Source organism: Mizuhopecten yessoensis, unplaced genomic scaffold, assembly GCF_002113885.1.
Source record: "Mizuhopecten yessoensis strain PY_sf001 unplaced genomic scaffold, ASM211388v2 scaffold10765, whole genome shotgun sequence".
NCBI classification, from domain to species: Eukaryota; Metazoa; Mollusca; class Bivalvia; order Pectinida; family Pectinidae; genus Mizuhopecten; species Mizuhopecten yessoensis.
The window spans coordinates 1,067,873-1,081,063 of record NW_018408710.1 but is presented as its reverse complement, the minus strand read 5'-3'; the positions used below and the strand labels follow the sequence as shown (position 1 = coordinate 1,081,063).

At 35.5% G+C, this 13,191-nt stretch overlaps 1 protein-coding gene across 2 annotated transcripts in view; it reads left to right on the top strand.

Moving 5' to 3' along the window:
• Positions 1 to 13,191, top strand: part of LOC110462249 — an 89,532-nt gene that overhangs the window by 3,760 nt on the left and 72,581 nt on the right. Inside the window, exons 2-9 of one of the 2 annotated variants that reach the window (XM_021516135.1) lie at positions 506 to 712; positions 1,196 to 1,272; positions 2,040 to 2,090; positions 8,101 to 8,219; positions 8,843 to 8,905; positions 10,890 to 11,108; positions 11,695 to 11,733; positions 12,886 to 12,969. In XM_021516135.1, the coding sequence (XP_021371810.1) occupies positions 506 to 712; positions 1,196 to 1,272; positions 2,040 to 2,090; positions 8,101 to 8,219; positions 8,843 to 8,905; positions 10,890 to 11,108; positions 11,695 to 11,733; positions 12,886 to 12,969 (859 nt within the window). The remainder of the gene's footprint in view (positions 1 to 505; positions 713 to 1,195; positions 1,273 to 2,039; positions 2,091 to 8,100; positions 8,220 to 8,842; positions 8,906 to 10,889; positions 11,109 to 11,694; positions 11,734 to 12,885; positions 12,970 to 13,191) is intronic. The other variant, XM_021516134.1, reaches the window with a different exon arrangement.

Here is a 13,191-nt window from a genome sequence, read left to right as displayed (position 1 = left end):
TATTTTCAAAATTATAACCATTACTTTTATCCATATGTTGTAAAGCGCTTTAGAGTAATTTTACAAATTATATAGGGTGCTATATAAATGTTGTATATTATTATCTTATTATTATGTTGAGAGAAACGTCTCTGGAGGAACAGTTGTAACCCAGGGCAGGAACCCTTAGGCTGCATTGGTTTATATTATCACGTTCCAAAATAATTGAACGGATTGAAGCAGAGTTGTTCGTTTATGAAACAATGTCAGACGTAGGCATTTGATGCTGGTTTCAGGTGGGCCTTGACAAAGCCTTGTAAGGCCTGCATAAATTTTTGCAAGTTTGCCAGGACTTATACCCGAAAATATTCCAAAAACACCCAAAATGGTTGAACCGGATACGCAAAAGGGGCCTTAGATTTTCTCCCATGGACTCTACTACAATAAAGGGAGGAACACCTCTGAAAAAAATTAGAAAATCAAGATTATCATATTTCTTTAATCAGAATTGACTTTCTTTTAACAGACGCAGTAACCCAGACATTTAGTGACAAATCGAACAGTGTATTGGACACAAGTTCCAGTGGAGGAGGTGTTGCCATGGGAAACAGTGCATCCCAGGAAGAGGTCCTGTTGGATGATGAGGGGCCTGATCCAGAGGGGACCCCTCCAGTTCCTCAACCTAACAGGGCCAGCTCGAGGACAAGTCTGCAAGGCAGTCATATACATAGAGGTAAGCATACTAGGTAACAGGAAATTCAGTAAGGACAAACAAATTCACTTGTGTTTCCGCTATCATCCTCAGAATAAATAAGGTAGGTAGGTTGGCAATTTTTTCTATTTTGGAAAATACTTTTACTATGCTTATACAGAGTAGGAGTTCTGACTTAACAGTGCATATCACTAAATGCCATTAAAAACTTAAGGATAGACACAAAAATCTAGGGTAGTTGGTTTAGCGGAAACACAAGATTTTATTTAATAAAAAAAATATATTCTTACAAAATGTTTTATTTTTGATCACCATGTGACCAGTCTTTTCAAGCGATTGAAGGATATTCTTGTTCAAGATGCAATTAAGAAATTGAAATCCTAAATACTAAGGTCAAATTTCAATCTTCCACAAGTCGTTAAGTGTTTTAACTAGGTAATCTTCAATGTAAAAAACATATCTATTTAAAAAAGTATAACATTTGTGTGAATCTATCATCCTCAGGTGATTCACAGGATGTGCCAGTGACAGTGACGGACAAAGGGTTCTCCATACCTGAGATCACCATCATAGAGGGGCAGGTGAGTGGGACATTGACCGTGAGATATTAATAGAATATCAAAGTTTGACTTTGTACACAAACAATGTACGTATTAAACGTGATGCAACGTTTCAAGACCTACTTGTCCCTTTGTCAAGCTATGACTGAGTGAGGGATTTGTAATGTTTAACTGTACAATGATGTGATGAAATTGTATATTTCTTATGTTAATCGACCCGGAACGTTATTCCATATACGTAACCTTTATTCGAAACAGTGTGTATACACTCTCTATCGATAGACAAAACAACGCAGGTCATAGCTTGACCAAGGGTCCAGTCAATCTTGAATGTTGCGACACATTAAATATATACATTGTTTTTGTATAAAGTAGAAGTTTGATATTACATATTTCCAAACTGATGAATCTTAATGTAGATATTAGATTAGTAAAATCCTCCCCTACCTTGAGGGTGTGACAGAGAAATGTCTTTCCCATGGGGTGATGTTTTGGTTGTCTTATTATAACTCGAAACTGTGCTGGAGGTTAGACAATTAAATAATCACCCGAGGGTTGGAGATTGCTCTGGTCTCTGTACCAGAAATGATTCTCACATTTTTTTTAGAAAGATGAGTAAGTATGTGTCATTGCAAAGTATCTTCTGTTTCTATAATTATTAATAGCTGTGCATTTACAAGAAAATGGGAAAAATGCAGGCTTTTTAATGAAGATTTTGCTACAGTTATAAAAGTACATTAATACTATTTATTGATTGTATGCTCAATTGTGATATTTTCCATTTCCAGTTTGTGTCTTTCATGTGGGAAGACTCAAAGTCAAAGCTGAATATAGTACAGGTGAGTTAGAATTCATATTATCCATTGTTTGGTCTGTTCACTTTGTTTAGTCCCTGGCGGAATACGAAGAATATTCTGGAGAAATCATATTTGAGACATATAGGGCCTAAGGCCAACAAAGCAACATTATTGCAATATCATCAGTCAAACTGAGGAGCTACTGATGTCGTACAAACTATTTAAAAGTTAAGAGACCACTATTAAATTCCTTTTCTTAATTAAAAATGAGAAATATGATACTTACAATTAGAGGCCATTTTACTGATATCCAAAGGTGGTCTCTGTATACAGGTAAAAGCTCTGTGTGTATTAAGCAAGAAAGCTTAAAACGTACTTCTCAAATCTCATGGGCCTATACATTCTATGTAGATAGCACCGAGGGGAAGTGGGCGAGTCTTTTCAACTAAAATCTACATGTATGCACAGTACATCATGTTGTAAGATACGTATTCTCGGATTGCTCCTCTAAGATTGAGACGATATTGCGATAGTATTACTTTGTTGACACAGAACAAAGTGTTCGGGCTTTTAATCTTTATAATATAATGCCAATGAAAAATAGGTTCTATTCCAAATGCTGTTTCAAAAGTCCTTACCTGGAAATTTAAAACAGGTGTTTCTGGTTAGCACCATTATATAAATAGTTTCGAGAGTTATGACAGCTTGTATTAGATTGTTTGGGGATAGTGTACATAATTCTTCAGATTTTGTGTTGATGGCTTCTGTATAACAGGATCCCTGTGGTACAATTAGCTAACAGATGATGTAGGCAGATACAAAATGATGAAATATATTTGAAACGTGACTTGATCCAGCTGCATGTAATGCCTCTACAACATACATTGTAGTGAACAGGGATGAAGTGTTTGTCTCTCCCTCCGTCCATCTGTGTATCTTGGATGGACTTTGTGTTTAGCTGTATAAGTCTAATACTAGAGGTCCAACAGTTATCAAAATTCATATGTGGATACATCTTGTGGGATACTTTACTAGAATACTAAATGTAGGTCACTGTGACCTATATTTTCTGCTTTATTGACTTTGGTTAGACTTTGTGTTTAGACCCTTTGTTATGATTAGATTTTGCCCTTAGCTCCATTTCTCTCGAACAAGAATGTTTGCATAATTGTGTTTGACAAATATTTTTTAGCTCACCTGGCTCGAAGGGCCAAGTGAGATTATCCCATTGTGCAGCGTCCGTCGTCCGACGTCCGGCGTCCGTCAACTTTTTCCTTTAAAATGCTACTTGTCCTGAATGGCTCAGAGGATTTTGACCAAATTTGGTCAGGAGCATCATTGGCCAACGGGTTCTCAGTTTTGTATAAACGGAGGGTATAACCCCCCTGGGGGCAGAGGGGCGGGGCCAAATAGGGGGAAAATAGGTAAATCTTTAAAAATCTTCTTCTTCTCAACCAATAAAAGGATTTTGACCAAATTTGTCCTAGAGCATCTTTGGACAAAGGAGACTCAAGTTTGTATAAACGGAGGGTGTGGCCCCCCTGGGGGCGGAGGGGCGGGGCCCAATAGGGGAAATAGAGGATTTTTTTTCTCCTGCTATACAAGTGAAGGGATTTTAACCAAATGCAGTCTGAAGCATGATTAGGGACAAAAGAATCAATTTTGTATAAACTGAGGTGTGTGGGCCTCCTTCTAAGGGCAGATGGGTGGGGCCCATTAGGGGAAATAGAGGAAAACATCAAATATCCTTCTCCTTTTGTACCGATGAAGGGATTTTGACCAAATTTGGTCTGGAGCATCATTGGCCAAAGGGTTCTCAGTTTTGTATGAACGGAGGGTATGGTCCCCCTGGGGGCAGAGGGACGGGGCCAAATAGGGGAAAATAGGTAAATCTTTAAAAATCTTCTCCTCAACCAATTGAAGGATTTTGACCAAATTTGTCCTAGAGCATCTTTGGACAAAGGAGACTCAAGTTTGTATAAACGGAGGGTGTGGGCCTTCTGGCGGCATAGGAGCGGGGCCCAATAGGGGAAATAGAGGATTTTTTTTCTCCTACTATACAAGTGAAGGGATTTAAACCAAATGCAGTCTGAAGCATGCTTAGGGAGAAAAGAATCAATTTTGTTTAAACTGAGGTGTGTGGATTCCCCTTCTTTGGGGCAGATTAGTGGGGCCCATTAGGGGAAATAGAGGAAAACATTAAAGATCCTTCTCCTTCTGTACCGTTGAAGGGATTTTAACCTAACCAAACTTGTTTTAGAGAATCTTTGGGCAAAGGGAATTGAATATTTATAAATGGAAGATGCAACTTTGTTACTTGTACTCCTTTGATAAACCTGAATGGTACTCAGCAGGTTTTAAATTGAAAAATAAAATACCAGGTGAGCTATTAAGGCCCCTGGGCCTCTTGTTATTTTTTCCTATAATTGGTAGGAGTGTTTTTAAAGACCTAGTGTTATTCCCCAGCAGGAACGATTTTCATAGGAAAGAATGAGAACGTTTTGATCAAACATTTAAAAAATAACTTATTGGGATTATAATATAAGATGGCTGGTACCATTAGAAAAAATAGCTAAGCAAGGTATCTATTTAAATGTGTTAACTTAACTACATATGCCAGAGAAACAGTTCTTTAAAAAAATAAAAAGTAAATTAGTTTTTCTGAGCTTGTAATAATGAGGCAATATTTCTACATAACATGTTTCAACTTTCACTGAAATAAATGAATTTATCAGACACAAAACATGTAATACATAATTACCAACTTTTTAAAATGTCCATAGGGGAGATTACATGTGCTAGGAATTAAAAGAATAAATAAAATGTGTGCATGTACACCCTAGGGAAAAAATAACACTTTTCAAAGGCATCTTTTGAACTGTTCTTTTTTTATGAAATCATCAGATCTTTGAAAATAGGAATAGTTTAGCAAATCCACATGTTCTAAATGCTCAATTTTATGGTCCAAAATTGGGAGTCTCCCTCCAAAATAGGTCGAGTTGGCAAGTATGTAAATAATAATAGATTGTAATTGTTTTTGAAAATAAATTGTATTCTGTGTATCATTGATGGAGATCCTAAAAAAGGTGTAACCAACCAAAGACATATAGCTATGTCATAATGAGTCGGGCCACACAGGACAGCTACATTTCCAACCTTGATCAGCAGACACCTGAAAAGACCATTTCTTTCCAACTTTGCAGGTGCTTCGCTCGATTGGGATACATTTTACACTGATGGACTACCTAAACACTGCAAAAGCATTTTATTTACTTTTTAGGGTAGCCTCATTTTTAGCTAAGGCGTTAGCCGCAAGCTATTGGTTTTGCTTCAGTTAATGAGCTCAAGATCTTCATAAATGCTGTTTTCACTCATATGCCGCTCTAGCGGTAGGGACTGGTACTAAATTGAATCATATACCGGACCTACTGTCTTTATTATGCATTACTTTGGACTCAAATTCACTTGAATAGCTTGTTATTAAATGTTTCTGTGTAAAGTAATTATTTATAGTCTTAAGGGTTAGACTTTCCTCATTTATACTGGTTACCCAAGGAGTTCAAATCTATTTTTCAAAATCTATATTCTCATTACCAGGAACACATTGACGATTTCTCACTTTACGAGGTGTGGAATGTCACATTGATAATTTCTCACTTTACGAGGTGTGGAATGTCACAATGATGATTTTATGTGATGTTCTGAAAGATTATAAAAGTTTTATGATATTCCCTAAGTGAACACTTAAAATGTATATGTCTACTTGAAACTTGAGCCATTGTGTGGCAGTATTACCTACAGCTATAGGTTGTCACCTGGAAGATTCTATACAGTTTGTACCCTGTTCGAGAGTCCCAGAACTACATATATTGTCTACACTTTTGTTAAGACTGCAGTATTGTATATATAAATATATACATACATGTTCTGTGATCTAGTCCCAGGACAATCACAATGCTATGTAATAACAGACACTGTCATACAGTTGTACAAAATGGGATAGTAGGCTGACCTTACCTACCAGTTATAAACACAGGCCTATCACCAGCTTTTGATCTCACTGGGGCTAGACCATTACATTGATATTGCGATTCAACTTCACAAAATCTCTGCATTTTTAATGAACATGCACAGTTGATAATTGATTGTTGTTTAGAAAGAATGTTTTTTTCAAAGAAATACACTGTACCACGTTGTAACATTCTTTGATGATTCCTATATAATTGGTTTGCTGTTGTCTGAGAGGCATTCAATATTTAGCAGAGGAATGGTTGTGATTTCGTAAATAAGATCCGTTATGGAAGTCTAGCTGTTTGTTGTAGAAATACACCATACACAGTTGTAATGTATAGGATTACTATAATAATAGTAATATACAACATTTCTATAGCGCCCTATATAACTTGTAAAATTACTCTAAAGCGCTTTACAACATATGGATAATGTCTTTGCAAAGAGCCTAAAATGCAGTTGTTAAGAGGGGAGTTTTGATGTCCCTCTTGAATTTAGCCAGGGTATTTGACTTTCTAATAGCAGATGGAAAGCTATTCCACAACGGGGCCAAAACCCTCCCAAAGCGCCGGTTTCCATAGGTCACATTACAAGATTTTGGGTTGCTTGAACGACCCGGCTACGCTTATTTTGTGCATGTTCAAAATAAGCGTGGGGAGAGCGTGCATCTTCCCGACCACGCTCATGGAGATCCTCATACGTTTGGCCCGTGATTGGCCCCGATTGGCCACACTCTTGGCCACTTTTCTATCGTAGTAGAAGCGGTGTCTATGTGTGAATGCAGCTTAAGCATGGAAAAGTCACTAGACATCGTAACATGCTTTCAGTGGTAGACAGTATATACCAGTACATTGTAACGTCTACACTTAACATATTTAATAGGTAAACAAGAGTCAAGAGTCGGGTGTATATCACCAAATTTAAATGTCCAGGTGTAGGATAGAACAGGATTTATATCAAAATCCCCAATATGTTTAATAACAGATAATATTTTCATTCGTGTAATATAGAAGATCAACAGTATAGGTCAAAGGTCAAACAGACATTTAAAAAACCTTTGTTAGGGTGTTTGTCATGTGTCACCTTCTTATGAAAGGAGCAACCTTTTCATTTTCTCAGATCAAAATAAACCCTCTCTGATAGACATGATTCGGACAGAGGTAGTCTGTGGGTCACAGGCTCTCAGACATTATTGATATTGACATTTATTGATAGGTGTGTCTATGTTTTGACAGGATTTTTCGTTCGAGCCCTTTAAGAATCATTCAGCATAGTTGGGATTCCCCTAGTACTGTTTGACTTATACAGTACAGAGTGCATGTTTATTGTAAAGAATATGAACTTAGTGACGATTTTATCCTTTGTTCTTAACATGAAATGATACCTACATGAGCATTTCAGCAAATGATCAGGTGTTAAGTATTATTGTTTTACAAAATAACAGGGATTCCAGTGAATAGTTGAACCCTCTATCATCTCTTTTTGCTTTGTCCTATTTAGTACAATTCTAAATTAAATTAGGTTGATGTTCTCGTTTCATTCAAATTCTATATTTATTTTACATGTGACTAGTACACAGTATTGTGGTCCTGTGGTAGGTATGGGAACACCTCCGTTACACTTTCTTAGCCTCATATGAATCAAATGATTTTGAGGTAATTCTTTGATAAGATATTAATAATCAACAAAATACATTCCGTAAGCTCAGACCAGTATTATTATCAGCGAGGGAACCATCAAAGTCAAAAGGGTGATGAAGACTATTCTGTCTATGATATTGGTAAGCTCTTTCACTCACACTGACCTGCATTAATTTTTCCAAGGGCTGTAATAGTTAAAGAGATAAATAGTAATGTTATAATTGAAGTGTTGGATGCGGAGGCTGAGTCCAAAGTTGGATCAAAGTCCATCAGAAACTTAACAAAACCAGATCCCTATTATACATATGTTATATGGATTGTAGAGTACAAATGATCTGTCCATGATGGTGAAGGTTTAAACTGTACCTGCATTTATTCTATTTGCATGTTGCCTTTTGCAGGTTGTTCATGATGGTGAAAAATTGAGGCCTGTGATTGGTGGATATGAAGCAAAGGCTACAGAGGTCAAAGGTCACTATGACCAACAGTTCAACTCTGAGGGAGAATACAAATTTGCTATGTAAGTTTTATTATTGATTTGCTGAAAAGAAAACTAACATAGTGTGCATGGCTTATGGGTAATGTTGAAGTTGTATTAAAATAAAATGTATTTATTTTCTAAATTTACAGTAAAAAGTCATTGTGCAGAGATAACTATACGTTCCAGCTGAAATGGAATGGATTAAGTATTTGTGCTGCAATTTATTGTGTTGATGATTGAGTTATTTATCTAAAAAGGAATTGAGTATCCTAGTGAAGAGAAAATAAGTGCACATCATTTTACAGTAAAAAATAAAAGTACATTAGAAAATAGAATGATTTGCCAATATTTTGTTATTTTCCTGTAGAATATTCACAAACAGTCATCTTGATATTAGTTAAGACTATAAATATAAGTCCTGTCAACGGAAACGGATGTTCATGTACCTAGTTGACTATTTCTGTAATGGGTATTTTAGTTTGGTAATTTATATGAACCTGTGTTTCCTTTCGAATAATTTGGAAGAATTAATTGGTACATGTATTATGCATCAACATTTCAAAGAGTCGTCAAGGCTTGAAAAGGGGTCAATGTCAAGGTCGTTGAGTGCAGTTTAGTCTATGATATTGATATGCTCTTTGATAATAACTGCACTTTTCAAGGACAAAGACGGTGAAAGATTCGGATGGTACTGTTAGAACCGAAGTGTTGGATGAGGAGGCTGAGTAAGATGGATCGTAGTCTCTCTAAGTGCAGACCACTCACACTCAGCTGTCTTTTCTACTAATATTTTGTCTTCAGATCAGTGTTATTTCGACAGCTATTATCTCTTGTACTGTAAAGCACGTTATTTAATATAACAATTTTGAGTCATGCAACATATTCATGAAAAGTTGAATTCATGAAGTTAATAATAACATTTCTTTCAATGTGTCTGAACAAAATTGAATTTTCTATCTTTGTAAATTTACAATCTATTCAAGATCATGATCTAGCAGTGTGTTCGTTTTTCCAAGGATTTAATTTTTACGATAATTACTCTAACAACATACCTGTGAAAAATACTTCCTGCAAAATTAAAAACAAATTTATTTATTTTTACTATATCATTGTGTGTCATGGCCATTAGATCTAAGGGTATAATAGATCCCACAAAATTTACCATTTTAGCAATTCCGCAAAAATTGAAAAAACATTTCCCTAAGGGGGAAAATCTCTGAAAATACAAGTGATCTACAGTAATAAAGCTGTCTGTATTTGAGAAAACTTTCTGGATGTTGCTTCTGTGAAGCAAGTTCTGACAAGTATTGGCAATGCACTGTGTATATGCGGTTAGCTGATAACCAGCAACAATGTACACTTTTCACTGGTACAGTGTACCTGTTAGTAGCTTTACAAAATCAGCATTTGTGCATTGAAGAAATTAATTATTTGATGTCAAAACTGAAGATTGGAATACTGTACGCCTTGCAATTAGTGCAAACAATTAATTCTGCACTGGTACAAGATTCTTGCAGCTCTGGAAAGCTGCAAAATCTGAATATGAGCACAACTTGGTACCATAACTTAGATAGTCCCACACTGGATTGAGGTTTTGTGTGAAGTCACAGTGTACAATATATGTATATATCACAACAAGAAGTGTTAGCTTCCTAGTGACAGCATGTCATATCGCAAGTCTTCAGTTGGCATTTATATTGCCTATGAATGCCAATGAAAGCAGTTCAATACTGATATTTACAATTTTTAAAATATGTAAATCTCATAGAAAATTACACTTATTATTATTCAGCATTTAGTTCAAATAATATATTTATTGTGTCTACCTGGGTAATGAATAGAACAGCCACTTGTCCAGGGAGGGTCGTAGCCTATATATGAATGCCGACAGATTGTAGTAGGGTTATATAGTGGCAATGCCAAATGATTGTATATGTTTGACTATTTCTATTCTTTTTTCCCTTTTTTTTTGATGTTCATAACTTCTCTTTTTACCATAATTATTTGTTTTGTAATCTAAATGAAATCTTTTTCAGAGGCAAATATCTAATTTTCTTTTTCTTTACGTTTTGTTTTACATTACTTTTAGATAAAACAGAAATCAAAATTAACAGAAAGATTACTATTACTTTATTTCTTTATTTAGGTTAGATAGAAAAGTATAGACTAATGGTATTGTATTAACATACTTTTCTGAATTTATGTACAAAACTGTACATAAACACCACTATGATACCTTTGTTAGAAAAACTATGTAAAAATGTTATGATTACACTTGTCTTGTATTTCATTACATTTATGTTTTTTTCTTTTTTGATTATGATTTTCTATGCAACCTTTATCTTTTGCATAACATCTGTTTTTTCTCTTATTCAAGAAAAATTCAAACAGATTGATGAAAAGTAACATTTTATTCAAATTTAAACAAAACTATTATGAATAAAATCATGTGACATACACATCCTCTTAGAAACTTCCATAAGATTTTAAGCACTTACATTTAGCCAAGTCATATAATACTTCAATTTAAGATACGGTTTACCTTAAAATTAAATTTAGGAATTCTCAAATTCTATTTTATTTTATTTAAACATTGAAATAGAAATTTATTTTAACTTTGAAATAGAAATTTATAGTGAAAAATTCATGACATTTCTACTGATGTTTGCAAGCAGTAATTAACTGTATTTCATTAATGATTACTTACAGTAACGGTATTCGATGCACCCCACTGAGTGTGACAGTAAAGCGAAAGGTGGATCTGCTGATAGAGATTACGGATGAGGGATTCCAACAGGCTGTAGTGTACATAGACCAGGGTCACTCGGTCAAGTGGCACTGGAACGAATGTAAAACACCCCACGCTGTACAGAAGGTGGACTACTCCATAGAGAAGAAATGCTTTGTGAGGAACACCGAGACTTCAAAGTGAGTGAGGTTGTCTCTCTTAGTGGAATTGTTTGTTCTGAAAATATCATTTTTGTCTCGCCACCACGAAGTAGCAGAAGCAAGACTAAGGTGTTGCTTTTCCGGCAACAGCACAGGCGTCAACATAAAGTTTTTGCTTTTAAGTTAGTTTCACTGAAAGTATAAGTGCTACACCAACCAAACCTGGACCATAGATAGATGCATCTTAGGTAGTACATCTCAACCAATGCATCAAATGCTGGATGCAGCCTACCTTTCATGGTCTATTGACTGTCATCATCTCCATCAACATTAAGTTTTTGCGTTTTAGTTAGTTTCTCTTAAACTATAAGTGCTAGACCAACCAAACTTGACATGTGCATTGATGCTCAAAGCGGGGCATAGGCGAGACATATCAATCCGAAGGGCTTGTTTCCTTGAAAACAAGTATTTTATTTCTTTTCCAATTTTGACATCTGTAAAATATTTTGTGATAGTTTGTGAATAATTTTTTGGTAAGATTCTTGATCATTTTAGAACAAAAGCCTACAGCATATTAGGAGGAATGTTTGTGTGTGTTAACGTGCTGTCTGTTTGTATTCTATAGAGCACCAGTGACCAGTGACTCGTACAGAGAAACATTCCCGTGAGTATTAATGGGGCTTGTGTCAGAATTCGTTAAATCGTAGCTGTTATGGTAGTTGTGGACTGATATTTCTCTTATCCTAGACAGGTGTATCCACACTTTTACCGGTGTGAGATATCCTTTTCTCCCGCCCTTCACAGGTGTGTCTCCCGTTTTAGCGGGAAAGATCAGCTACCCCTAGGGGGAGATAGCCTCGTGCCGATTAGCACGTGTTCAATTGTGCGTCATTGAAATGCGTCATCGGTAATTGTGATGTCATCAAAAGTGAATGACGATATGCATACCCCACATGTGTTTTTGTTTACAAACATGGCAGACTACTGTCGATGGAGCTGTGACTGAAATAATAGGATGCGAGAAAAATAATCATCCCCTACCTTGAGGGTGTAATAGAGAAATCTCCAACCAAAAAACATCACCCCTCGGGTGGAAGATTTCTCTGTCACACCCTCAAGGTAGGGGAAAATTCTATTAATCTCACCCTAGGGTTGAGACGGGGGGATTCACCTATTTATAAGAATGGTATGACGTCACATCAACAATACAATGATGTCATGTCAACAATCAATCAACTTCAGGTCAACCCTGAATTTAGCCTGTAACGTTATCATTACATTAAGCATTTATACAAATAACACAAAGTCCAAGTAAGATCAAGATTGTATTGTTCGTTTCATTTGTTTCAAATACAAAAACTACTATATATATATTTACTAAAACAGTTATAATCTTTGGCAATCTTAGGGGCTACTCTGCATGTTTGTTTCGATTCTAGAAAGACAGTTTCTAGATGAATGCAATTTTTATAGTAGACATGGACACTGGGGAAAGCCCAGTATGTCTATGGTTGTATGAAGTACCTGTGGACAGGTGAGCCTGACAGGTATATATATAGATTAATATTTGCATGGTTACTTAATACAATAAGTATAAATATGAAAAGTGTAACTGCCCTATCTCTTTGAGTGAAGTTTGACCCCCGAGGGGCTGAGAGATTCTACTAATCTTTGAAATCTTATATTTTGAAGAAAAACAAATTAGCTAAGAACATAATATTGTTTTACCTTTGTATAATTTAGGACTGTACATAAATGAAATAAATCTAACACATAGTAGTGGTTTATTTGTTTATTTATTTTTTATTGTTTGCAGGAAACCAGGTCTGTTCTTTTTCAAGACAGAAAGCAACAAAGGCATTAATGCTTTTTGTGTGGTACACGTCAGAGAAGCACAGAGGTAAATACTGTCATTACAGCTGATAGATATATAAGTTGAGATTTATAGCAAAACACTGTTACTGGATAAAAAATCAACTTGGAGCTAAACTGGGTTTTTGAGATATTAAGATGTTTGTCTTTAATTTCATTGATGATCAAATTAAATTTGAAGTCCCAATGAGAATGAATTTATTGACTATGCCTGTATTCTAGTGTTTTCAATGTTCAAAATGAATAACCA